This window comes from Notolabrus celidotus, chromosome 8 (assembly GCF_009762535.1).
Source record: "Notolabrus celidotus isolate fNotCel1 chromosome 8, fNotCel1.pri, whole genome shotgun sequence".
Lineage (NCBI taxonomy): Eukaryota > Metazoa > Chordata > Actinopteri > Labriformes > Labridae > Notolabrus > Notolabrus celidotus.
Window position 1 is genome coordinate 38,006,060 of NC_048279.1, and position 24,928 is coordinate 38,030,987.

At 38.9% G+C, this 24,928-nt stretch overlaps 1 protein-coding gene across 1 annotated transcript; it reads left to right on the forward strand.

The window, feature by feature from the left end:
- Positions 1-7,860: 7,860 nt before the first annotated feature.
- LOC117817361 lies at positions 7,861-23,074 on the forward strand. The gene is made up of 14 exons (XM_034690033.1): positions 7,861-8,035; positions 11,462-11,521; positions 11,655-11,775; positions 11,928-12,031; positions 12,127-12,399; positions 12,501-12,594; positions 12,680-12,747; positions 12,831-12,896; positions 13,083-13,238; positions 13,333-13,401; positions 13,614-13,733; positions 13,861-13,920; positions 14,083-14,163; positions 14,303-23,074. Exons 3-14 carry the CDS (start codon positions 11,655-11,657, stop codon positions 22,685-22,687), a joined length of 9,597 nt encoding a protein of 3,198 aa, XP_034545924.1. The 5' UTR covers positions 7,861-8,035; positions 11,462-11,521; the 3' UTR covers positions 22,688-23,074.
- Positions 23,075-24,928: the final 1,854 nt, after the last annotated feature.

The window sequence follows — 24,928 nt, forward strand, 5'->3', positions numbered from 1 at the left end:
AGGCAAGGCAAGGCAAGGCAAGGCAAGGCAAGGCAAGGCAAGGCAAGGCAAGGCAAGGCAAGGCAAGGCAAGGCAAGGCAAGGCAAGGCAGCTTTATTTGTATAGTCCATTTGGGTTCAGGTACTGCCAAGCAGTGTAAAGGCAATGCACAAAGTAAATAAGGAACATCTACAATGAAGGAACCAAACCATTTAAGACCTTCCATTATCATCATCAACAATTAACATCACCACAATAATGACCAAAGTACCAAGTGCTGGGTCACTCCAGACCTGAACACAGAGTCCCAGAGTAGAGCAGGACAGTGTGAGTCAACTGTAGCTGGAAGACATGATCTGCCCCTGGGGACAACAGTGGAGAACAGTCTAGCTAAGTGCATAGTGCTTCCTAAAGAGCTGGGTCTTTAGCTGTCTTTTGAAAGTAGAGAGGGACTCTGCAGATCCAATAAGATGCGAACATGAGCGATACAAACACTAATGATATGAACACCAACAATAGGAACATGAATGGTGTGATCACAAACGATGTGAACACTCATAATCCAGATTGGGTGTTCTTTAAGAGTCAGTGCTTCGATCAGTTTGTCTTCCAAAATCCAGTCATATATAAACTGCATCACCTGATCCTGGACCCTAAAAGACTTCAGTCATGAATGTTAAACTCTCGTCCAGGTCAGATCAGACTCCAGGAGAAGAGGTTATAATAAAAATTAAAGCCGCAAGCGGCGATGTGCGGGCCCTCGTTCAAGCACCGCCTGATGTGCGCGAGTCCCTGATGTGCACTACCGCCTGATGTAAGCCACAGCCTGATGTGCTGCAGGTGATGCTGTGCTGCCGAGGCTGAAACTGTGAGCATACTACTGCAGTTATCAGCATAGTGTACATTGCAGTACCGGCTGTCACCAGTAGGTGCTGCTGTGTCTTTAATTATGTTCTGAAGGATTGTTCATCAGAGATCATTATAAAAAGAGTTGTGATCACAAGCATGTTAAAAACATGTTCTGAGAGTGAATACCACTTGTGTCCAATAGGTGGCGCTATTCATATGACAAACATGTGTATATAGATGAGTTCAGGCTGGGCCCATGATGAAACATGTCAAATTTGAAAGAGATCGGGTATTGTGTGTAAATGTCAGTACCATGTATTTCCTTGTGGTAGAGCTATTGTTGTAGTAGATAGATGAACGCATAGATGTGTTGTAGGATGCACCTGATCATGTGTTTGTAACTTTAAACAGATTGAACACTGTATGAAGGAGTTATAAGTATTTCCTGTTTCGTGGCGAGACATCAGAGGTTGGGGCATTGTCAGAGACACACCCTTTAGCGACAGGTCACAGTGATGCTTCATGAAGTTGCTCAGGCCATTTCTGAGCAAATTTGAGAAATAACTGTTTAAAACAGGAGAAGCATTTCATCACAAGGTAAGACATGTGACTTCCTGTTTCCAGTAGGGGGTCCTATAAGATATAGGTGAATATTTGCAAACAGATGCAATAAGCCTGGGACAGTTCTCATACATGTAATATTTGGTCCTGATCTAAAATTGTATCTAAGAGATATAAAGTTTTTAATATCCTAAAAGATTTGGCACAGTGGCAAAAACAGTGAAAGCCCTGATTACTACTGCGCCCACAAAATCTTGTGGGGTATACCCCAAATTTTTGTACTTCCTGTATAGAAGATCCCCAACATATGTAAGTGGGATGACTTTGGGACAAATTTTGTTGAGTTTTGGTCCAGGTTGAGGCATTCAAATTGGCCTTTGAAGCGGCGGAAGAATCCTATCATCCTTTTCATCAGTGCTTACTTTGTTATTGTCAGGGCTCCATTTGAAATATTACATCTTAAACTGTCATTGACGAGACAAGATTAAATCACAGAGAGAGAGAGAGAGAGAGAGAGAGAGAGAGAGAGAGAGAGAGAGAGAGAGAGAGAGAGAGAGAGAGAGATCGCTGTCAGAGACTAAACAGAGATATTAAAGTCAGATCTATCTGCACTGAGTGATGAATAAACAGAGTTATTATAGTAACATATATAGTGCAATAAATGATGAGAAATACGTTGTCATTAGATCATTCTTTCCTTGTGTTTTTGTTTTATCTCTCAGTTCTTCATTCATGTTTCAGACACAGCTGTGTTGCTGTTAATTTTGATTATGTGTTAAACTTCTTAATATTTTTCCAATATCAGCCATCTGAGTATGAATGAAAAATGTCGTTGGTTGACTGCCCGTGTCTGTGGTTGGTCACATGTTGCCTTCTGCGCATGATTCATGTGAACGTGTTCATGGTTACTCTAGATCAGGGGTGTAAAACTCAAATACACAGAGGGCCAAAGTAAAAAAAATCAGTGCAAGTCAAGGGCCAGACTGGTTTAATGTTTATTGCTAAACTTATTGAAATGAACGTATTGCACATATTGAACATTGAACTAGCAAAGCTTAAGTTATTGCTTAAACAAATTTTAAAAATGAAAAATATGTTGCATTTATTTCTTATTGCTCAATATGCAGCTCATCTAATGAACGAGCTTTACTATTTTCTTATGAAAACATTTTTCTACAGGCCAACAACATTAGCAAAAAATATTCTGCAAAGAAAAAACAAAAATGCTCTGTGGTGGCGAGAAAAAGTGCAAAAAGGAAACATATTTAAGCTCAGTCTGCTGCTCTGTCTAAGCCAGATACTCAGCATCTCATCTTGGATGCAAGTTCATCAATGTTTGGGGTCAGGCTCTGAGCTGAGGAAATCCTCAGGATAGAGTGAAGGTGTTCATCAGTAAGACGACTCCTGTGAGATGTTTGGTTTAACCTAATCAAAGAGAACAGTTGTTCACACAGGTAGTTTGGCAGCACGGAAAATGGTTTCTTGCAGCATCTGCGTCTTCCACAGACGCAGCTTGGTTTTAAAAGCCCTCACTGCAGCGTACATGTCTGTGATCACACGGCCCCGCCCCTGAAGCTGCAGGTTGAGCGCGTTGAGATGGCTCGTGATGTCACACAGAAACGCCACTTCACACAGAAACTTTGTATCGTGGAGCTCTGTTGTGTCTTTCCCTTTGCTCTCCATGAACTGACAGATGTCCTCACGCCACTCGAAACACCTTTTCAGCACTTTTCCTTGGCTCAGCCATCGCACCTCTGTGTGATGAGGCAAGTCACCATATTCTGAACCCAACTCCTCCAGAAAAGACTTGAACTGGCGCTGATTTAAACCTTTGGCTCTTATGAAGTTAACTGCTCGTGTTATGGTGCTCATCACATGGTCCATTTTCAAGGCTTTGCCACACAGTGATTCCTGGTGTGTGATGCAGTGATAACCTGTCAGCTCACCTGCGCTGTTTTCCTCCCGCATCTTCTCCCGGTTCTACCCACTAATCCACTGTTTTGCCTGCACTTCGCGGGCGCTCCATCCGTCGTCAGTCCCACAGGTTTATCCTAAGGCAGCCTCGTTTCATTTACACATCTGGATACCTCTTCAAAGAGATCTTTCCCCGTATTTGTGCCATGCATTGATCTTAATCCCAAAAGTTCCTCTGTTACGCACAGGCATGTTCCTCTGTTAGATAATTACGCCGAGGGCCGGACTTGGCCCGCGGGCCTTAAATTTGACACATATGCTCTAGATTGACTCAGCTCGTGATAACCAGCTTCATGTGACAGTTTAGTGCGGTCTCCTTTGTAAGGTTCAGTGAAGCCAGATCAGGAAAATCTGCCTGGGATATGTTGAATTTGCCTCGTAGTATGTGCCTCAGGAAAGGAGCAAAAACAGTAATAATTTGGTCATCTTTCAGAGCCAAACTTTGCCAAACTCAATTTAGGAGCAGAGTGTAAGGATATCGTTGCATACTGGAGTGTGTGTTAAAACATTTATGTTGTCTCAGATAAACAGCTCGATTGCGCACAGAGCGCATGTTGGAGAAGATACGATATTACCACACCCAGGGACACTTGTGTACTAGAGAAAAAAACATGTTAAGACAAAATATACATTTCAAACACTACAAAGCAAAGCCAAATATGGCTGAAATAATGTTTTATTTTCATTTATTTATTATTAGTTGAAGTAATGTCGGCAGATTTTTTTTAATTTTTGGAACAACGTCATCACGTGTACGTGCAAACGCTTGTGGGTAAATGTATTCTGCGCGGACATCACGTTCACCATTTTGAGAGCACGTGAAGGAGTGGTGAGTAGCATAACGATGTTACAAATGTGACTTAAGTTTATGATGTTAATGATGTCTAATATTCTAAATAAATCAACGCTGCGTCGAAGTCTTCATCGACGTCTTTATGTAAAATGGACTGCATGTTATATTTAAGAAGGACTATTAACAAGCTAGCATAATGCTTTATTCCCACTCAAGTAATTTTGTATCGTGGAACAATTTGAATTGATAAGTAAAGATAAGTGTGCCCTCTAGGCATTAAGTGTTTTTTTTTTTTAAGCTTAATAAAGAATTTGTACTGTTTGGCTTGAATTCACCAGATGCCACGTGGGACTTTGAAACATAGCAAAGCCGAAAATACATGTTACTGTGTGCATCGTGCATTTCAAAATGTCTACTAAACATGTCATGACGGTAAAGCATATAATAGATTTAGGGGGTTATTTTTAAGAAGAAAGAGATTAAGAAAGTAAGAATATGGGAAATACAGGAATTGTATTTGTATTTTAGAGGCATTAAGTCAAGTAATAGTTAAAGTTTTATTTTTTGTTACTTTTACATGTGTGGTGTGCAGTATTTAAAACACCAAAGGCAATATTCTGTGTAGCAGTTGATTGTGTATTCTGATTTGTAGTTTCATTTATTTTTCAGAAAATGGAACAATCGCCGGAGAAAATCCCGAAAAGTTCTGACCCTGACGTGGCAGAGCTGAGGAGAAGATGCCAGCTATTCTGTGTAAGACTGGTGGTGAAAGGATTGACATGTATAGATTGAAATGTGAAAAAAATGTTGTGAGGGATCATTTTTAATCTATTTGTATTTTGAATCATTTATACATTTTATTATTGAAGATACATCTTAAACGTTACAGCTGTTAAAACATAAGTAGGTATTAAATGTATAATGGGTATTTGATTTAAGTACTTTTCTGTGATTGATTTTTTTTTTAAAGTATTTACTGATGTATTATTTTGTTGTTATTTCAGTACCAGTGCTTGGATGAGGCCATTCCAAGGCCAGTTTTGTATGAGAAGGCCTTGGAATGGTCTCAGCAGGCAGTCTCGGACCTGCTGAGAGCCCGCAGGCAGAGGAGGGCAGCAGAGGCCAAAGTGATTGAGAGGGAGCTCCTGCTATCAAGACTAAAGAGGGACCTGGCCTCCTCTAAGGAACAGGTAGAGAGCCTGACGGCCAATTTGGCCATGATGGGAGATGGTGAGTAATTGTTTGAGCTTATTTTCTTGGGTCATGAGAATAAGGATGTGATATAACAATAATAATGAAGAGGTCATTACATAGTCTTTTTCTTGAAACATGATAAATAAAAAGTGAGTACAAGTAGTGGTTTGGAATAACATGTCAGGTGTTTTTTCTTTTTAAATCAGTATACATTTTGAGCATTACAGTGATGTATTTGATCCAGTAGTTGAAGTAAGTGTTCACATACAGTGGCTATAGTTTTTTCACTGTGGTTGCTGGTTTGAGTTTTGGCCATGACCATTTGTTACATGTTTTCCCCTGCTTTGTAATATCTTGAATGTCTTGCAAATGTAAACTTTTATCAACATTTTTAGATAAATGGTTTTCATATTAACATGTCAATATTAACAGTTAATTTTAAATTATTGTGACATTCTGGGTATTGGTCCTCCTTCAAAGAAAAAAATGATGAATGTGTTTTAAAATATTGTTTAAAGTTGTCCATTTAGAGAGTATATTGATTTATTTTTAATAGTGTATTGACAGTTGCAAATATGCTTTTAGTAGGGCATCACTTTAGAGTCCCCTGGTATTAGTAAAAGATATTAAACTGAATTAGAGTAAAGTAAGTGTTTACAAATTCAAAATCTTGATATTGAAATGGATATAATGATAACAAGAAAACAGTTAAGTATAAATTTGAATAAGTTTATGTTTTTCTTTTTGATAGGAGTATCGTGATTTTCTTGCTGTATTAGGTCCTAGTGTGTGATAGATTGATTATGAATGAATGTGCATTGAAAATATTTATGTTTTTGTGTTTTCAGACTTTGACCTAGAGTCAGAACAGGTGGAGCAGGTGGAGCAGGAGGAGCAGGTGGAGCAGGTGGAGCAGGTGGAGCAGGTGGAGCAGGAAATTATGGAGGCAGAGTGATTGTTTTTTTTTTTTTTTTTTCAAGGGATTGTTGTTTTTGTTAATGGACTGTTTTGTTTGTTTTTTGTTAAAAGGTTTTTTTTTGTTTGTCTATTTAAATTATAATGTTGAAATTAAAATAAAAAAGTGTTAATTATATGTTGGTTGTATGTCCTTTTTTATTTTAAAGGAATTGTAATGACATTGTTCAAATTGAAGGGTGAGAGTAGGTCATATTTGCCAACATTTAAGGTAGAAAATATTGGAGTGTTGAGCATAGAAGTAAATCACTTACATCAGATTTTACATTTTTTAAGCCTTTGAATAATGAAATTATGTTTCTGAATTTTTTTATGCATTGAAATTATGTATCAGAATTTTTGAGAGGGGCTCAGCAGTAGACTTCCACTCTCAGCCTGTTAATGGCTACTCCAACTTTAAGCTGAAGCTACCCTTCATCGTAGGACGGAAGTGATGTACATCTAATCCTCCTTTGCGGTGCCATCCGTCTGACAGGCTCCTCCACCTACAGTTCCTCCTCTATCCTCGGACAGAAACCATTGGTTTTTTAATTGTCATTTGAACAGGGTACAGCACTATTTGAATGATAAGGGAATGCATAGAACATTCACAATAATTGCACATGATAAAATATGCCTTCCTGTCATAAAACAACATCTTGACTGTTTAGATATAGCACAAGATAAATTAGCTTTGAAGTTTATTAAGCTTCATGTTAATCACCATCATATAAAATATTACTGATGTATTTTGATCGAGCAGAGAAACACCCTTCAACGACAGGTCACAGTCTGAGAGCTATTCACCATAAAGTAAGACGTGACTTCCTGTGGCCAGTAGGGGGCGCTATAACATATAGGTGAATATTTGCATATAGAGATGTTCAGGCTGGGGCACTTATGCAAAAAAACCTCGCTCTGCCACACCCACAGCCATTGACTTAGGAAGATTTCTTTGACAAATGTTCATCTCCAATGTGACTACTTTATGCTGAGCGATGAAGGAGTTGATTGGAGAAAAACTCTAGGACATGTAATTTTCTGACACTATTCATATGAGCAAATGTTTATAGAGATGAGTTAATGCAGGAACGGGGATAGACATGTTTAATTTCTGTTTTGTGTTATTATCATTATTATTATTATTATTATTTAGATATTTTTAATAATTATTATTTTTTATAGTGGCATAATGCATATATCATTGTACAAATTAATGAAACCACAGCGTACACAATACTGTATTTCATGCCCTAATTTCATATTATATGATAATACTAATCACACTTTTGTCATTTTGTCAATAAGTCCAATTCTTTTCAGAAATAAAAGGTATTATTTTATTTCGGGTGTTTTATTTTGACATTTTCCTCTTCAAGTTTCGAGTTTCCTGTTCCTTTTTCCTCTCAGGAGCTTCACCAAATGAATGTCTGTGTAACAGACTTCAGGTGAGGGAGCCTATCAGCTTGCACGTTTTATTTTGCTGCGTCAGCAGCGTCAGCAGCGTCAGCAGCGCTGGTATATAACGGCGCTTCACGTCACTGACCGGTACTCCTTTACAGGACCTACAGCTGCGTGTATCAGAGCGAGCCTGAGAGCGAGCATTTTTTGCTAGCTACCGAGCGACCCCATCTGATATACACGGAGATTTTCACTCGATTTTCTAAAGCCTTTCCACCTTCCAACGACTTGTGCACCTTTATCCCTTCACCTGGACCTTTGGGACACACAGTGAGTAACAGCTTTAATGCTAACTGCAGTGTTTTTATGTGCTACCTCCAATGAGTGACCGAGTGAAGAGCTAATGAAGCTAATGCAAGCTAGGTGTGCTAGCTTTAGGTGTGCTCCTTTAGCAGGCACTTAGAGTGGTTGGTGGTTTTGTATGGACTTAAAAGCTCGATTTTATTCTTGTTTAAAAATTGAGCTCGAATTGATAAGTGTTAACCATTAGGCATGAAGTCAGAGTTTTTGGAAATTGCAGCTTCAAAGACTACTAGGCCTGCTGCATGCTGTAGCTTCAGAGCTGAATTTGAAACGATATGGTGGTTTTGTTTTAAAGTAAAGCATGATTGTGATTGATTCTTGTTGTTTTAAAATTGAACTGAATTGAAAAGTGTTAACAATGCGCTACATATTACAGACAGAACAGTTAGGCATGTGACAGTGCTGTATTTTTGAAAAATGGCTTTCAAGCATTAAAGCTACCTACAGCGAGGCTGCAGTGTAACGGTTTCATGTATTTTCTGTGAATTTGGTATGACATGGTGGTTTTGCATAGACTTTAAAGCGTGATTTTATTCTTGTTTTATAGTTGAACTCGAATTGAAAAGTGTTCAAAGCAGTGGCCTTAACCGTTAGGCATGACGTCAGAGTTTTTGAAAAATGCGCGAACGCTTCAAAGGCTGATGGGCCTGCTGCAGGTGCAGAGCTGAATTTAAAACATGGTGGTTTTGTATTAAAGGAAAGAATGATTGTGATTCTTGTTTTAAAGTTGAAATGAATTAAAGTGTAAACAATGCACTACATTTAATTTTTTTTTTTTTTTTTTTTTTTAAATAAATGCAATGCGCTACATATTACAGACAGAACCGTTATTAAATTGCATACTGTGTATTATTTTACTAGATTAGGATTTATTTATTTTCCCCCCCAAAAAAAAAAAATTTTTTTTGGGGGGGAAATTTTTTTTTTTTTTTTAAATTTTAATAAATGCAATGCGCTACATATTACAGACAGAACCGTTAGACGTGACGTCAGCGCTCATGGCGCCGAAGCTTCAAAGGCTGCCGGGCTTGCAGTTTAACAGCTGAATTTGAAACAACATGGTGGTTTTGTATTAAAGTAAAGCATGATTGTGATTATTCTTTTGAAATTGAACTGAATTGAAAAGTTAATAACAATGCGCTACATATTAAAGATAGAACCGTTATGCATGTGGCGTCAGCGCTGTTTTTGAAAATGGCTTTCAAGCTTTAAAGCTACCTACAGCAAGGCTGCATTGTGACAGTTTCATGTATTTTCAATGAATTTGGAATGACATGGTGGTTTTATATTAAGTAAAGCATGATGCGATTCTTGTTTTAAGCCTTAATTAAAAGTGAACGTGTTAGTTAAAAGCAGTGAGTCCTATTACACACCATGTAGAACTGTGAATGAGCTTATTTACATAATTCGTTTTTTTTATAACAAACATATATATATATATATATATATTAAATTGCATACTGTGTATTATTTTACTAGATTATGATTTATTTATTTTTAAAAAAAAAAAAAAAATCTTTTTTTTTTTTTTTTTTTTTTTAATACAATGCGCTACATATGACAGACAGAACCGTTAGACGTGACGTCAGCGCTCATGGCACCGAAGCTTCAAAGGCTACCTAGCTTACAGCTTGCTGCAGGTTTAACAGCTGAATTTGAAACAACATGGTGGCTTTGTATTAAAGTAAAGCATGATTGTGATTCTGTTTTAAAATTGAACTGAATTGAAAAGTGTTAACAATGCGCTACATATTACAGACAGAACCGTGAGACGTGGCGTCAGCACTGTTTTTGAAAATGGCTTTCAAGCTTTAAAGCTACCTACAGCAAGGCTGCATTGTGACAGTTTCATGTATTTTCAGTGAATTTGGAATGACATGGTGGTTTTATATTAAGTAAAGCATGATGCGATTCTTGTTTCAAGCCTTAATTAAAAGTGTACCTGTTAGTTAAAAGCAGTGAGTCCTATTACACACCATGTAGAATTGTGAATGAGCTTATTTACATAATTCGTTTTTTTTATAACAAACATATATATATATTAAATTGCATACTGTGTATTATTTTACTAGATTATGATTGATTTATTTTCCATAAAAAAAAAAATAAATTATTTTTTATTTTATTTTATTTTTTTAATACAATGCGCTACATATGACAGACAGAACCGTTAGACGTGACGTCAGCGCTCATGGCACCGAAGCTTCAAAGGCTACCTAGCTTACAGCTTGCTGCAGGTTTAACAGCTGAATTTGAAACAACATGGTGGCTTTGTATTAAAGTAAAGCATGATTGTGATTCTGTTTTAAAATTGAACTGAATTGAAAAGTGTTAACAATGCGCTACATATTACAGACAACCGTGAGACATGTGGCGTCAGCACTGTTTTTGAAAATGGCTTTCAAGCTTTAAAGCTACCTACAGCAAGGCTGCATTGTGACAGTTTCATGTATTTTCAGTGAATTTGGAATGACATGGTGGTTTTATATTAAGTAAAGCATGATGCGATTCTTGTTTCAAGCCTTAATTAAAAGTGAACCTGTTAGTTAAAAGCAGTGAGTCCTATTACACACCATGTAGAACTGTGAATGAGCTTATTTACATAATTCGTTTTTTTTATAACAAACATATATATATATATATATTAAATTGCATACTGTGTATTATTTTACTAGATTATGATTTATTTATTTTCCAAAAAAAAAAAAAAAAAAAAAATTAATTTTTCTTTTTTTTAATACAATGCGCTACATATGACAGACAGAACCGTGAGACATGTGGCGTCAGCGCTGTGTTTTTGAAAAAGGCTTTCAAGCTTTAAAGCTACCTACAGCAAGGCTGCAAAAAAAAGCACTTGGAATAGTACAATAGTAGTAGTATAAGTAAAGAATTAAGAGGCGATAACAGTAAAGTAAGACTTGAGAAAAGGTGATTGTGTGTGTCTCTCCAAGTCTCATTAGCTGTTGTCATGGACATGGGATCAGCTGTGTAACTGCTGTGTGACAATTGATTTAGAATATGATTTATTAGTAAACCATGGTCATCTTTAGTGTACAATTGTAATATTTATGTTGAGAAAAAAATTATTGTGATAATTATTGTTGTTGAGATATCCCCCAGCAATTGTGTTGTGAGAGGCTGTGTAGCTGTGAGGACATGATGAAGCAGAACTGATTTGTGCTTTGTTTTTGAATTTCTTTGTAAAGAAAGCTGAACCAATATAAATGTACTTGTATACTGGTGTCTCTGTGTGTAGCTCGGTGTGTATATTGTCTGTGCACTTGTGTAAAAGAGTATTTTATATATATTTTTGGACATTTATTCTGAAGTTTATGTGTAGTAAGCTTGGCTTCTCAACAAGTCTAAATTAATTGTCCTTTTGTGTTTGTGCAGTCTGACAGGAGACCGTCCCATCTTTCTTCCACAGAGCAGCAGGACTTGGTGCGAAGCACGGTTAGTTACCGGTTTTATTAAATGTTTTTTGTGTAGTGATGGATACATTTTAAAAAGATACTAGCTGGATACACTATTTTAAATGCTGTGATTGATTTATTGTGCTTCTGTTTTTGTGTTCACACGTGTTAAGATGCCTCGTGGTAAGTCCTATCGCCGCTCTCTGGCAGCCAAGAAGCGAATGGCAGAGCAGCGAAGCGCTGGCGTTGAACGCTTCAACGCCAGTCCCTATGGCTCCAGCAATGCCAGTGCACGTGAGTAGTCAACCATATCTAGAGGTTTTTGTTGCTTTTCTCCTGTGTCATTTAAAGTCATTTTAGAGTAATACAACATTGAACTGTTATGTATTAATGATGTATGACGTTTTTACTTTAAATTTGTTTAATTTGTTTGTCTTTATGAATAGGGCATGGTACTGGGTACCGCCATCCCGTGCAGAAATGGCCAGTTTCGTCGCTGTCTGGGAAGCAGCACAAACTGGTGTTTATGCCCGAGTCTCCTGACAAGAAGGTAATATTAGATGTAATTTATGTATATATTTACCACAGCTGTTAATATATTAAATTGCAATCAAACTAAAACTTAATTTCTGTATGCTATCCCAGTTTGTTCTTCTTGTGGGTGATTCCCACCTTCGTGCCATCGCCGACCGGCACGTGTCCATGCCAGAGGGAAGGTTTTCCTTTGGCATCATGTCTACACCCGGGGGCGCTGCTCATGATTTGAGGGCTGAGCTTGTGCACGCTCACGTCCCTCGAACTCCTGATGCAGTTTGTCTTCTGGCCCCATCCAACAACCTCACACATTCCAGGACCATCTCAGATGCTGGTGCCGACTTCACCGAGCTTCTGAATGCTGCCTGCAATCGATGGTCCAACGTAAGCTTTAAGTTTAAATTTAAAAGTATGAATGTTTTTAAAAAAAAAAAAAATTTGTATGGATCTGCAAATATATATACACTTTGTTATATTCCTTTCAGGTTGTAGTGGTGGATTTCCCCCCCCGCTTCAACTGCGACCAGCAGTACCAAGAACTGCTGCGCCAGGAATTCCATAGGGTTTGTGTCCGCTTGGGTATGTGACCTACAATTTTGTGTAATATTTGACATTATGTGAAAGTACAATTACTTATGGTTATTGTATGATTTCCATTTTTAAGGTGTGCGGTATTTTCCAACGGCATGTCACTTTCCGTTGGAGAACACAGACCTGTGGGCTAGAGATGGCGTAAGTATAACATGTAATTTTGATGTGAGGAGTTCAGTTTATTGAACAAGTGTTTAAAATTCAATGTTTTTTATATATTACAGATTCACCTGTCAGAACCTGAGGGCATGAGCGTGCTATCACAGCTGATGTGGCAGGCTGTTTACGTTGTAAGTTATGTTATAAATATATCTGTTTGGATTAGATTTAAAAAAAAAAAAAAAAAGATTACATTTTATTTTTTGTATTTTTCAAATTGTGTGCATTTTTTACATGTTTTTTGTAATGTGTAATTCTTAAGGAACTTTTTGGAAACTGACGTGCTTTGTCAAAATGTTTTTTTATCTCATCATTAGACACTTGACACAGTGCCACAACCCACCGCTGTGAAAGCACCCCTCAGACCACTAGCACCATGCATCAAGCCAAAACTTGTTGTGAAGGGTGAGGACACTCCACCACGTCCTCCGGTGAACCCCTTCGTGTGGCGCACTGTTCAAAGGGGCAAAGAGGTAATGCCCTGTCATTGTGGGGTTAAGATGTTAAAATATGTCTGCGAAACACAACTATTGTACTTAACACAAACTATGCTTTCTTTTGTTACAGGGGAACTCATCAGGGGAGCCTGGCCGGTCCTCTGGTGTGCTTCCTCAGAGAAGGAAGGTACAGAAGCAGGTTTGTGATGTTTTCTTCATGTTTATAATTGTAGGTAGATTGGGAGGGAGTAGTCAGCTGCTGTGCTCAAAGCAGGCATATACTACATGGTTTGAAGGAATTATGTCATTAAAAATGCACTCACTTAGCCTTTGAATCATTTCAGTGTTTATAGATAACTGTATCTGTTTAGAGTTGAGTTCAACAAGTGTCTGCGCTCTATAATTTCACAGGTGGTGAAGGAGTGTACCATCCCGCTAAACCCAGTCTGGTTTAGCTTTGCCCTGTTGGATGAGATGGACAAGCTTGTGCCATCTCATCTCCCTGGTACCGCGGTTCCAGAGGGCAAGCAGGTAATAATCATGGAATCTCTATCTGTCTGTCTCTCCCTTCAGACATATTTAAATCAAAAACAGTCCAAACTGCTTTTAACGTGTAAATGCAATATGTCAACAATACATTTGATTTGTTTTTCATTAGAAGGCCTTTGTGGAGCGCAGGAGGAGTGCTGCCTCCAAGAGGAGTCGGTCCGACCGGCAGGTAAGTGTTATGTTTTTAGGTATTTATTTTTCCACTCACACAATACTTTGACTCTAAATGTCTGATGTATAGGTTGGAGTTGTATCCATGGTAATGCCATTTCCTAGGTAGTGTTTGCTAAACAGCAGAAAAACACTTGATTCATGCATGTATGTTTTCTAGGCGGAGGCAGTACCTAGCGTGGTAGATTTGACAGCCAGGGTCACTTCTACCACGTTCATGCGGGAGACGGCGGAGGCGGAGGTTTGTGGATTTATTTTGTTCAAGTTATTTATCATATGTGATGTTTGATTTGAATGGGCAGATTTTTATTTCATCAAGTGTGTTTGAGGTTATATTTTTGTTGTCCTTGCCCTTCATTCCCTTGTTTTGTTTGCATCAGGAGGCGGTTCCGAGTGTTGTGGGAGCGTCCCCCGAGTCCCCTGTCCAGTCCCCTGACCAGGCTGCGCCGGTGGAGGGTCCTGACCACCCCCATCGCACTCAAAGGCCCGTCAAAGGTCAGAGTGTTGCAGCTCCAGTTTGCATGTGTTCTGAGCAGTTGCCCCCACCTTTAGTTTCAGGCAGTAGTTTTGTAGGTCAGTACTCTGACGTGAATACCTTGCTCACTTGCAGTGCTGTGGCTGCAATCAAACACATGATTGCACCTGTGTGTACATGGCGTCGAAGGGACATAGACGAGGTCAGGTCAGAAGGGACTAAGTTGGTGGAGTTTCTGGTTGAGGAGAGTAAGAAGGTTCCAGCAGGAGAAAGGGAGTTGTGTACGCTTATTGAGAAGCACACAGTCTTTGGCGGGAAGTGGAGCGTTGACATTGGTAGGCCAGAGTACTTTGTAGTGAAGCCACCAGGGGAGGACACACTTGTGTCTGAGAAGCTGCAGGATCTGTTGTTGAGGGATGGCATGTGTCTTTTTGGTGTTGATGGTCTTGCTACTGCAGTGATACAACACAAAGATTACATTGTTGTTGTTGACTGCAGCACACGTGATGCCAGTGGTTCTGATCCTAGCTGCAGCAGATCTGTGGCTGTGTTCAACACATGCCTGAACGACCTGATGTTTCACATCAGGGGTCTGCAGAAGTCTTTCAACGCACAGACGTATGTTGTTGCCAGCATGTCTGTGAAGCCGCTTGATGTTGGACTCGGTGTTGAGACTGTTTCAGAGGTTGCAGACAGTGATGATGACATGCAAGTTGCAGGTGAGGTTCAGGAGAGCAGCTCAGTCAGGTCTGCATGTCATGTGAGATCAGTGCAGGGAACTTTTCATCAGGGAGATGATCAGTTTGAGTTTGGAGGATTTCAGTGTATGGCCATAAGCCTCGTTGGAATGGCGAAACATACAACTGACAGTGTGTTTTCATGGCAGTCCAAGACCTTGGATGATGTTGTCGTGTCAGGGGACAAGTTGTATGCCTCTTTAAGGAAGAACAACTTGATCAGTGATAAAGTATCACTCTTTCTTTGTGTTCCTGATCTGCCCAAACAGCATGTTATTGATGGGCAGAGCTTCAACTTTGAGTACGGTGACTTCGTAAGTGGACTGGTAGGTGTGGATGAAGGTCCCACTATTGAGCTAGGTGTACATGTGAGCTTGAAAAGGGGATTGACAGACATGTTCACTCAATATGACACATGTCTGTTGACAGTGCAGGGTAGCACTTGTGCTATCGTTCATCAGGGTGGACGGTATGCAGTGGTTGATTCCCATGCTCGTAGTGTTGAGGGAATGTTGCATGGTAACGGGAAGAGTGTTGTTGTCTATTTCAGTTGCATTGATCATGTCTATGATCACATATGCAAGTTGTCACGCATGTTGCCAGTAGGTCACAAGCAGTTTGAGATAGCTGGTGTTCGTGTGTCTCTCCCAGGGTTAGTTGTTGACGGTGATAAGTCATTAGGACAGTCAGTAACTGTAGAAACCAGAAAGAGCGTGTTTGGAAGCAGTGTCTCTGAGGAGTCCAGCGGTCAGCCAGAGGTCAGCTGTAGCAGCAGTGTGAGGGCAGAGAAGCGTAAGAGGTCAGCAGGAAGTTTTCTGTCAAAGAAGTTGAAAAGGAGTGATGTCATGGAAGTTGATTCAGATGTTGTGTTTGTTAGTGATGTGGCTAGTAAAGGACTGCAGTTTAATCCTCTTCTTAGGGAAGTTGCAGAAGCATTGTGTAAACAGTTGAACTTGGAGTCAGAGATAGTTGATGCAGTATCTTCAGATGTTGGTCAGTTAGGAGCTCCGTGTAAGAATGACAGTATACATGGTGATGGAAATTGTTTCTTTCGAGCAGTCAGTCAAGCTGTGAGTGGTACCCAGAAGAATCATAGGAAAGTTAGACTTGCAGTTGTGAAGCAGATAGAAAGTAATGTAGCAAAGTACAAGAATCTTTTGAGGAGTGAGTTTTCTTCTGTGGCAGAGTACCTTAGGAAGTCAAAAATGCAGTATGTTGGCAGATGGGCTACAGAGGTAGAGATTCAAGCAGCAGCAGATTGTTTAGGTGTCAGTATATTTACTTATCATCAGGGTCGCTGGCTTGAATATAGTTGTAGGAATAGACAGTTTTCAAATCAGGGAGTCTATTTAGAACATTGTAATGACAATCATTATGAGACTGTTGTTTGTGTTCAACAGCCTCAAATTCAAAGTTGCTTTGGCTACTGCAGAGTGGATGAGTCTTGTAGGACAGATTACAATATAAGACAGCGTAAAGGGAAAGATAGTGCTAGTTTGGGAGCTTCCATTTCAGCTGCAGGTTTAGATGTAGAGCATGTAGAAGGTGATGTCACAAAACAGCCTCAGCATAGTACATTATCAAAGTTTTTGAAAAGGAAGAAAAAATTTGATGAGAAAATGAAATGCCAGGAATTGTTGCATGGTCAGAAAAGAAAAGACAGTAGAAAAATGAAATACCAGGAAAATGTGTTGCATAGGGAGAAAGTAAAAATAATAAGTATAGCAAGGAGTAAAACAAAATACCAGACAGATGTGACGCATAAGGAGAAAATTCAGAAAAGAAGTAAAATAAATTATGAGGATCTTTTGCATAAAGAGGTAGTAAAGACAAGGAGTAAAGTAAAATATCTTGATAATGTTTTGCATAGGGAAAGAGTTAAGACAAGCAGTAAATTGAAATATCGAGAGAATGTTTTGCATAGGGAGAGAGTTAAGACGAGCAGTAAATTGAAATATCGAGAGAATGTTTTGCATAGGGAGAGAGTTAAGACAAGCAGTAAATTGAAATATCGAGAGAATGTTTTGCATAGGGAGAGAGTTAAGACAAGCAGTAAATTGAAATATCAAGAGAATGTTTTGCATAAAGAGAGAGTTAAAGGGATAAGTAAACGCAAGTATCGGTCAGATAAGTTGCATAGACAGCGTGTGAAATCAATGAGTAAAAGGAAGTACCATGGTAACACAGAGCATAGGGAGAGTGTTGCAGCAGCTAACAGAGTGAGAAGGCAGAATCGGAGAGAAAAGGCAGAACAGTTTGATTTTGTGATGGGACAGTTTCTAAAGAAAGTAGAAGATGGTCCAGATTTTGTTTGTTGTGTCTGCCACAGATTGTTGTTTAAACATCAGGTGTTAAGTTGTAAAAGAGAAGATTATAACAAACAGAGAGGAGTAGCCTTGATAGCAGATAAATGTGTGACAGAAGATTATTTGCATAAATGTAGTCAGGACTGTGAGGTGACTTGTAAGTTGTTAGATTCACCGAGAGGGCAGATGTGGATTTGCTACACCTGTCATTTAAAGATTAATAAAGGTGAAGTCCCACCTGAAAGTGTAGTTAATAATTTGGGACTTAATCCCATTCCTCCAGAGTTGGCGTGTTTGAATAGCTTAGAGCAACATTTGATTGCTTTGAACATTCCATTTATGAAGATGTTAGCATTGCCTAAAGGTGGGCAGAATGGTGTTCATGGACCGGTGACGTGTGTTCCTGCTAACATTGTTCAGACGGACAATTTGCTGCCCCGTTCCAATATGGAAGGGTCGTTGTTGAGGGTGAAATTAAAGCGCAAGTTGACTTACAAAGGCCACTATGAGTATCAGTTTGTTGATACGATGAAGGTTAGGAAAGCTTTGGTTTACTTGAAGAGGACTAATGTGTTGTATGAAGATATAGAATTTAATGAACAGTGGCTTAATGAGTTTTGTAGGGAAGAAGAGGAAGATTTGGCAGAGGTTAGTGTTCCTACTGTGGAGAGTTCAGAAGCAGTTATAGACGAAGCAGAGGATGAGCAGCTGCATGATAGACAGCAACATTGTATGTTTCAGGACACGTGTCTCATGCCTGTTGATTTAGGTCAGGAAGCATTAGATCAGTATTTTGACGATACATTGAATTTGGCTCCGGCAGAAGGAAATAGTCCAGTTAGGTTGTTGTGCGATCAGGCAAATGAAGCTAAATCTTTCCCAGTATTGTTTCCACAGGGTTGCAATACATTTCATGAGAGTAGACAGCACAGGGTAACTTTGTCACGTTATTTAAATAACAGGATTTTGCACGCAGATGGTCGGTTTGCTCGGAATGTGGAGTATATTTTTTTTGCTCAGTACATGTCAGAGTTAGAGCAGGTAGTGTCCAAAGTGTCTATAGCCCTACGGAAAGGGAAAGGTCATCAGTCTCAAAGAGTAGGGGAGGACTTGTTAAGAGATGAAGAGTCTTTGAAGCAGTTGTTGGAGTTTGATGATGGCTTTCGTTTCTTAAAACCTATTAGAGGTACTCCAGCATTCTGGCAGGGAGCTCAGAAGGATTTATTGGCTTGTGTTAGGCAGCTAGGTGTTCCTACGTGGTTTTGTTCTTTTTCATCTGCTGATATGCGATGGAAAAATCTGTTGAATAGTATTTTGAAACAGGAAGGTAGGACACAGACTTTTGAAGAGTTAGAGTGGGCAGATAGGTGTGAGTTGTTGCGCAGAAATCCCGTCACAGCAGCCAGATCTTTTGATTTCCGTTGGCATTGTTTTCTCAGAGAGGTTCTGATGTCTCCAGCTGAGCCGATAGGTAAAATCAAGGACTACTTTCATAGGGTAGAGTTTCAGCAGCGTGGCTCACCGCATATTCATAGTTTGTTTTGGATAGAGAATGCCCCAAAGATTGATAAAGATTCGGATGAGGAAGTTGTTGCATTCATTGATAAATATGTAACGTGTGAGCTACCATCAGAGGATGAGGAGCTGTTAGATATTGTAAAGTCAGTGCAGCAGCATTCAAAGCGACATTCCAAAACTTGTAAGAAGAATAAAACGGTTTGTCGTTTTAATTTTCCCAGGCCAGCTTCAGGTAGGACTTTCATAGCTCGTGGTAAAAGTTTAGAAGATTTAAAGAAGACCTGCAAGTGTCGGGTAGAGAAGCCAGGTAGTTCGGCTGTGTGTACATGCAAAAGTCAGATTGATAAAGACAGTGAGAAAAGGATGAGGGACCATGCGGCAGACATTTTGGCAGCAGTGAAGAAGGCTCTTTCTGATGAGAAGAGAAGCTTTGGTAGTTTGGACGAGTTGTTTGACAGTTTAGGGATCACTCAGAGAGCTTTTGAGCGAGCGTATAAACTCTTTAGTCGGAATACACATGTCGTGTTGAAAAGAGAGGTCAATGAGGTTTGGGTTAATCAGTTCAGTAAGCCACTTTTGAAATGCTGGAATGCCAATATGGACATTCAGTATGTTGTTGATGCGTATGCATGTGTGGTTTACATTGTCTCCTATATTTCAAAGGCAGAGAGGGAGATTGGACTGTTGTTAGGGAACGCTCAGAGAGAAGCAGCTAAGGATAAAAATCTTAGTGCCAAGGATGCTTTGAAGAATCTAGGCAGTGTTTATCTTCACAACAGAGATGTTTCGAGTCAGGAAGCGGTGTACAGGTTGGTACCCAGCATGCACCTGAAGGAGTGTTCTAGGAAGGTTGTGTTTGTCCCAACAGGGGAAAATGTTGTGAAGATGAGTCTGCCTTTAAATGTGTTAAAACAAAAGGCAGCGTCATCACAGGGTCTTACTTCAGAAGACATGTGGATGACTAGTTTAGTGGATCGCTATAGGAACAGGCCAGATGATAGCGAGTTCGATGACATGTGTTTGGCAACTTTTGCATCAGAATATCGTGTTCTGAGCAAAAATGAGAAGAGTCAGAATAGGGTGAAACTGAAGAAAGATTTTGGTTTTGTCTCAAAAAGAACGCGTTCACAACCTGCTGTTGTCCGTTACGCACGCTTCTCTGAGACAAAAAATCCAGAATCTTTCTTTCAGAGTATTTTGCAGTTGTTTCTTCCCCATCGTGTTGACGTGCAGCTTAAACCTCCAAACTGTGAGACGTTTGAAGAGTTTTACATGAACGGTCAGGTGAGGTTGAGTGATGGATCCAGGCATTCGGTCAAGTCAGTTGTGGATTTGAACAGGAGCAGATTTGAAACGGAAGCTGATAAATTGGATGATATTCAGCATGAGGTTGACAGTAACGTTGTGTTAGAGGATGCCTGGTGTGAGCTGTGTCCAGAGCAGGAACTGGAACGTTTACAGTGTCGGCAGGAGCAGAGTGAGACAGAACAGGTAGTTGAAGAGCATGTTGAAAACATTCCAGATTTGGCAGTTAGCAGTAAGGACGTTTGTCATTTAGAGAAAAGAAGTAATGTTTTGAGCAGAAGTGATGGTTTGGTTTTGGTTAGGTCTCTGAATGAGACACAGTTGTCTGTGTTTCATCAGATTCGTCAGTGGTGCTTAGAGAAGGTAAATGGTAAAAAGCCAGATCCCCTGCACGTGTTTGTAACCGGCGGGGCTGGTACCGGTAAGAGCCATCTGATTAGGGCCATTCAGTACGAGGCTATGAGGTTGTTGTCACCGTCATGTCGTCATCCTGACAACACCTGTGTTTTGTTGACTGCTCCTACAGGGATTGCTGCATACAATCTGCATGCAGCAACTATTCACAGCACGTTTAGCATTGGAGTGGATGTACGCTTACCGTACACTCCTCTGGGTGAAGAGAAGATCAATTCTCTGCGTGCTAAGTTGTGTGATCTGCAGATTTTGATCATTGATGAAATCTCCATGGTAGATCACAGATTGTTGGCTTATATTCATGGTAGATTGAGGCAGATTAAACAGACTGGTGACTTTGCTCCGTTTGGTAACGTGAGTGTGATTGCAGTGGGGGATTTTTTCCAGTTGCCTCCCGTTAAAGGGAAACCACTGTATGTTGATGATCAGGGTGTGAACTTGTGGTCCAGTCTGTTTAAGGTTGTTGAACTAACAACAGTTGTTAGGCAACAGGATTCAGTCTTTGCAGAGTTGTTGAACAGGGTCAGAACTCGGTCTAAAGAGACTCCAATGCTGCTCAGTGACATTAGGACACTGCAGCGTTGTGAAACCAGTGAAGTCAGCTCAGCTTTACACATATTTCCGACGAACAAACAGGTAAATGAGCATAACATTCAGGAGCTCTTCAGGACTTGTCCTGAATATGTTGAGATAGAGGCACAGGATTATGTAAATAGTAAAAAAACAGGGAAGTTAGAGTTGATTAGTGGACATCACAGCAGAACGTATAACACATCTTTAGAGGAAACACTTCCCTTGGGGATAGATGCCCGTGTTATGCTCTGTAAGAATGTAGATGTTTTGGACGGTCTGGTTAATGGTGTGTGCGGTATTGTTACCCACATTGTGTCAGCTAGTGAAGGTAGGTTTCCAAAGAAGGTGTTTGTAAAGTTTGATGACGATCAGGTCGGTGCTCAGAGGAGGAGACAATCTGTTGGTGTTTCTGTTGATTTGGTTGGTTCTACAGGTATTGACCCAGAGGAAGAGAGGGTGACAAATAAAGGTGGATTGCGAAGACAATTTCCTCTTAAACTAGCTTGGGCTTGTACAGTGCATAAAGTGCAGGGGTTGACTGTAGACAGTGCTGTTGTGTGTCTTAAAAGAGTTTTCACAGCAGGACAGGCATATGTGGCCTTAAGCCGTGTTAGGAGTCTGTCTGGTTTGATAATTCAAGACTTTAAGGAGAAGGTCATTTACTGTAAGGATGATATCAAGGATGCAGTGAAGAGTATGCCTCCGTTCTTGGTTGATGTCATACCCCGGCACGCATCAAATACACCTACATTTTCTGTGTTTTTGATGAACGTGCAAAGTTTGAGTCTTCATGTGTCAGATTTAGCTTTGTGCACACAGCATTTGCAGCCTAACTGTATTGCTGTAACAGAAACATGGTTACCCACTGATTCTGTGTTAGAAAATGTAAAGATCGATGGTTACAGTTTCCTGAACTGTCCACGAAGTGAATCTTACACAAGTAACCACCCAGCTTTGGTAGCATTGCAAGCCCAACAACATGGTGGTGTTGGCATGTTTAGTGCAGACAATGTGGCATTTGACATAATCAAAGTTCCACATGTGAATTTGGAGTGTTTGGTTTACAAGTATGTCAGTGTTGACATACTAGTTGCAGTCATTTATCGACCGCCCTCCTATCCCATGTTTTTGTTTAAGGGGAATCTGAGCAAGTTGCTTGATTGGCTTAACCCACTAAGTAACACTATTGCTGTCATGGGAGATTTCAATGATGACATTTTGAAGTCATCTTCAATCTGCAGTTTTGTCGCAGAGAGGGGGTTTGTTCAGCTAGTGACACAACCCACCACAGAGAGAGGCACACTTATTGACCATGTGTATGTGAAAACAACACAGTACGAGGTACAGTCAGTAGTGTGGCCTACTTACTTTAGTGACCATGAGGGGATTCTTTGTTGTTTTAACAGCAAATGTGTTGAAAGTGATGAGGTAGAGTAGTTTAGATTCCTGAGGACTGCAGGTTTCAAGTGAAATTGTGAGCTTTTTGGTAGGTTTAACTTTTATGGTTGACTCATTTGTGAGTTTGCATGGAGTAGTCTGCATGTTTAGGGGCAAAAAAAAAAAAAAAACACAAAAAAACATTTGCATGCCTTTCTCTTTTTGTCTGTTATAGTGTGATAATGTTATTTGTTTAGTGCTAAGGAAAAAAAACAAAAAAATCCAAAAAACATTTGCATGCCTTTCTACTTTTGTCTGTTATAGTGTGATAATATTTGTTTAGTGCTAAGGAAAAAAAACAAAAAAATCCAAAAACATATCTGCATGCCTTTCTGTTTTTGTCTGTTATAGTGTGATAATATTTGTTTAGTGCTAAGGAAAAAAAAACAAAAAAATCCAAAAAACATTTGCATGCCTTTCTGTTTTTGTCTGTTATAGTGTGATAATATTTGTTTAGTGCTAAGGAAAAAAAAACAAAAAAATCCAAAAACATATCTGCATGCCTTTCTGTTTTTGTCTGTTATAGTGTGATAATATTTGTTTAGTGCTAAGGAAAAAAAACAAAAAAATCCAAAAACATATCTGCATGCCTTTCTCTTTTTGTCTGTTATAGTGTGATAATGTTATTTGTTTAGTGCTAAGGAAAAAAAAAAAAAAAAATCCAAAAACATATCTGCATGCCTTTCTCTTTTTGTCTGTTATAGTGTGATAATGTTATTTGTTTAGTGCTAAGGAAAAAAAAAAATGAATCCAAAAACATATCTGCATGCCTTTCTCTTTTTGTCTGTTATAGTGTGATAATGTTATGTAGTACTAAGGAAAAAAAAAAACATATTTGCATGCCTTTCTCTTATCTGTTATAGTTTGATAAAGTTTTATGATAGCATAGTATAAAGAGGTTTCGTTTCCTGCGTTACAACAGCTTTGTAGGTATAACATTAATAATAATAAATAAACATGTATGTTATGGATGTTATTAATTACATTTAAATTAATATACAGATACAAATTTTTTCACATAAATAACCAGATAATTTCAGGCCCTAAAATTAAATGATAACACTTTAATGCTGTTGTAATGCGGGTTTTGCTTTACCTTTCATGTTAGCCACAAAAAAAGCAAAAGGCCCTGGGTGCGGACCACTGTTTACAGTTTACTGTTTACAACCTCAGGGTTCGACTCCCTGCGGGGCCCTGCTTTCCTCGGCAATGACATGGAAAGTTTAGTGAAATTGTAGAACAAAATTTGTCAAAGTTATTGAGCCTTAAAAATGTAAGATGATAATGAAAATAAATCCTATTCAACCAACTTTACAAATTAATTTGCGAAGCAAAAACAGCTTGGTTATGTAGTTTTAGATGAGACATATGACACATATACAGTTATATTTATAAATCAATAGTTAATGATAAAAGAAGCAATCATGTTGTAAGATTTGTGTACACCGTTACTAACCAATATTATTTCTGGGAGGTCTTGGCCTCACTTGTGTCTCAGGTTCCAGTGGATTGTTGCTGCAGGCCTGCTGTTGTGGACCAGCTGACCTGAGGAGCAGAAAGACTTACTACCTCTTATATTATCTTCTGTGTCAATTAATTTAAAAAAAAAATTAGCTTTGTACCATTATTATTTGTATCTATTGCAATTTTTATTTTGTTTATAGTTTTAATTTAAATTGTAGAGCTACTGAGTTCATTTTAAAGTGTTATTTTCAAGGTCACCCTTGTTAAGGTTATACAATTTTTGAAATGAGAAATGTAAAATTATTTTATTTTTAGTCTGTATTTTCTGTTACTGACTTGATATTTTTTGTTTGCTTTATCAATACACCTGTTGACAATAACTATGATAACCCATACTTTGGAGTGTTATTACTGATATACATACAAAACAAGTATGAAATTAATGTTCAGATAACTTGTGTATGAATTACTTGTATATAAATAAAATGAGTATTGTTGATTAAATGATCAATCGTTTGACAGTTTATTTCATGTAATTGTTTTTAAGTTATAGTTGACAGAGGTTATAGTGTGCAGAAATACTACAGAATGGTTTGACAATTATGGAGTTGTTGGCTAGAGATGTGATGAGGCACATACTGTTATGAAATCTAGGACATGTTGATCAGATGTAATAGTGAGCATCAGAGTCACTGCAGCTTCCAGTTCCAAGGTAAGACATCAATATATGTAATAAATTAGAATAAAGATATGACAAAGGAAAACGTGACTGTGCAT

What these genes read in the sequence shown, in the direction of transcription:
- LOC117817361 (XM_034690033.1), top strand. Translation starts at nt 11,655, where the DNA reads ATGCCTCGTGGTAAGTCCTATCGCCGCTCTCTGGCAGCCAAGAAGCGA. An exon ending in CCGAGTCTCCTGACAAGAAG is followed by an intron (nt 12,032 to 12,126) that starts GTAATATTAGAT and finishes ATGCTATCCCAG; the next exon opens with TTTGTTCTTCTTGTGGGTGA. An exon ending in CTGTTCAAAGGGGCAAAGAG is followed by an intron (nt 13,239 to 13,332) that starts GTAATGCCCTGT and finishes CTTTTGTTACAG; the next exon opens with GGGAACTCATCAGGGGAGCC.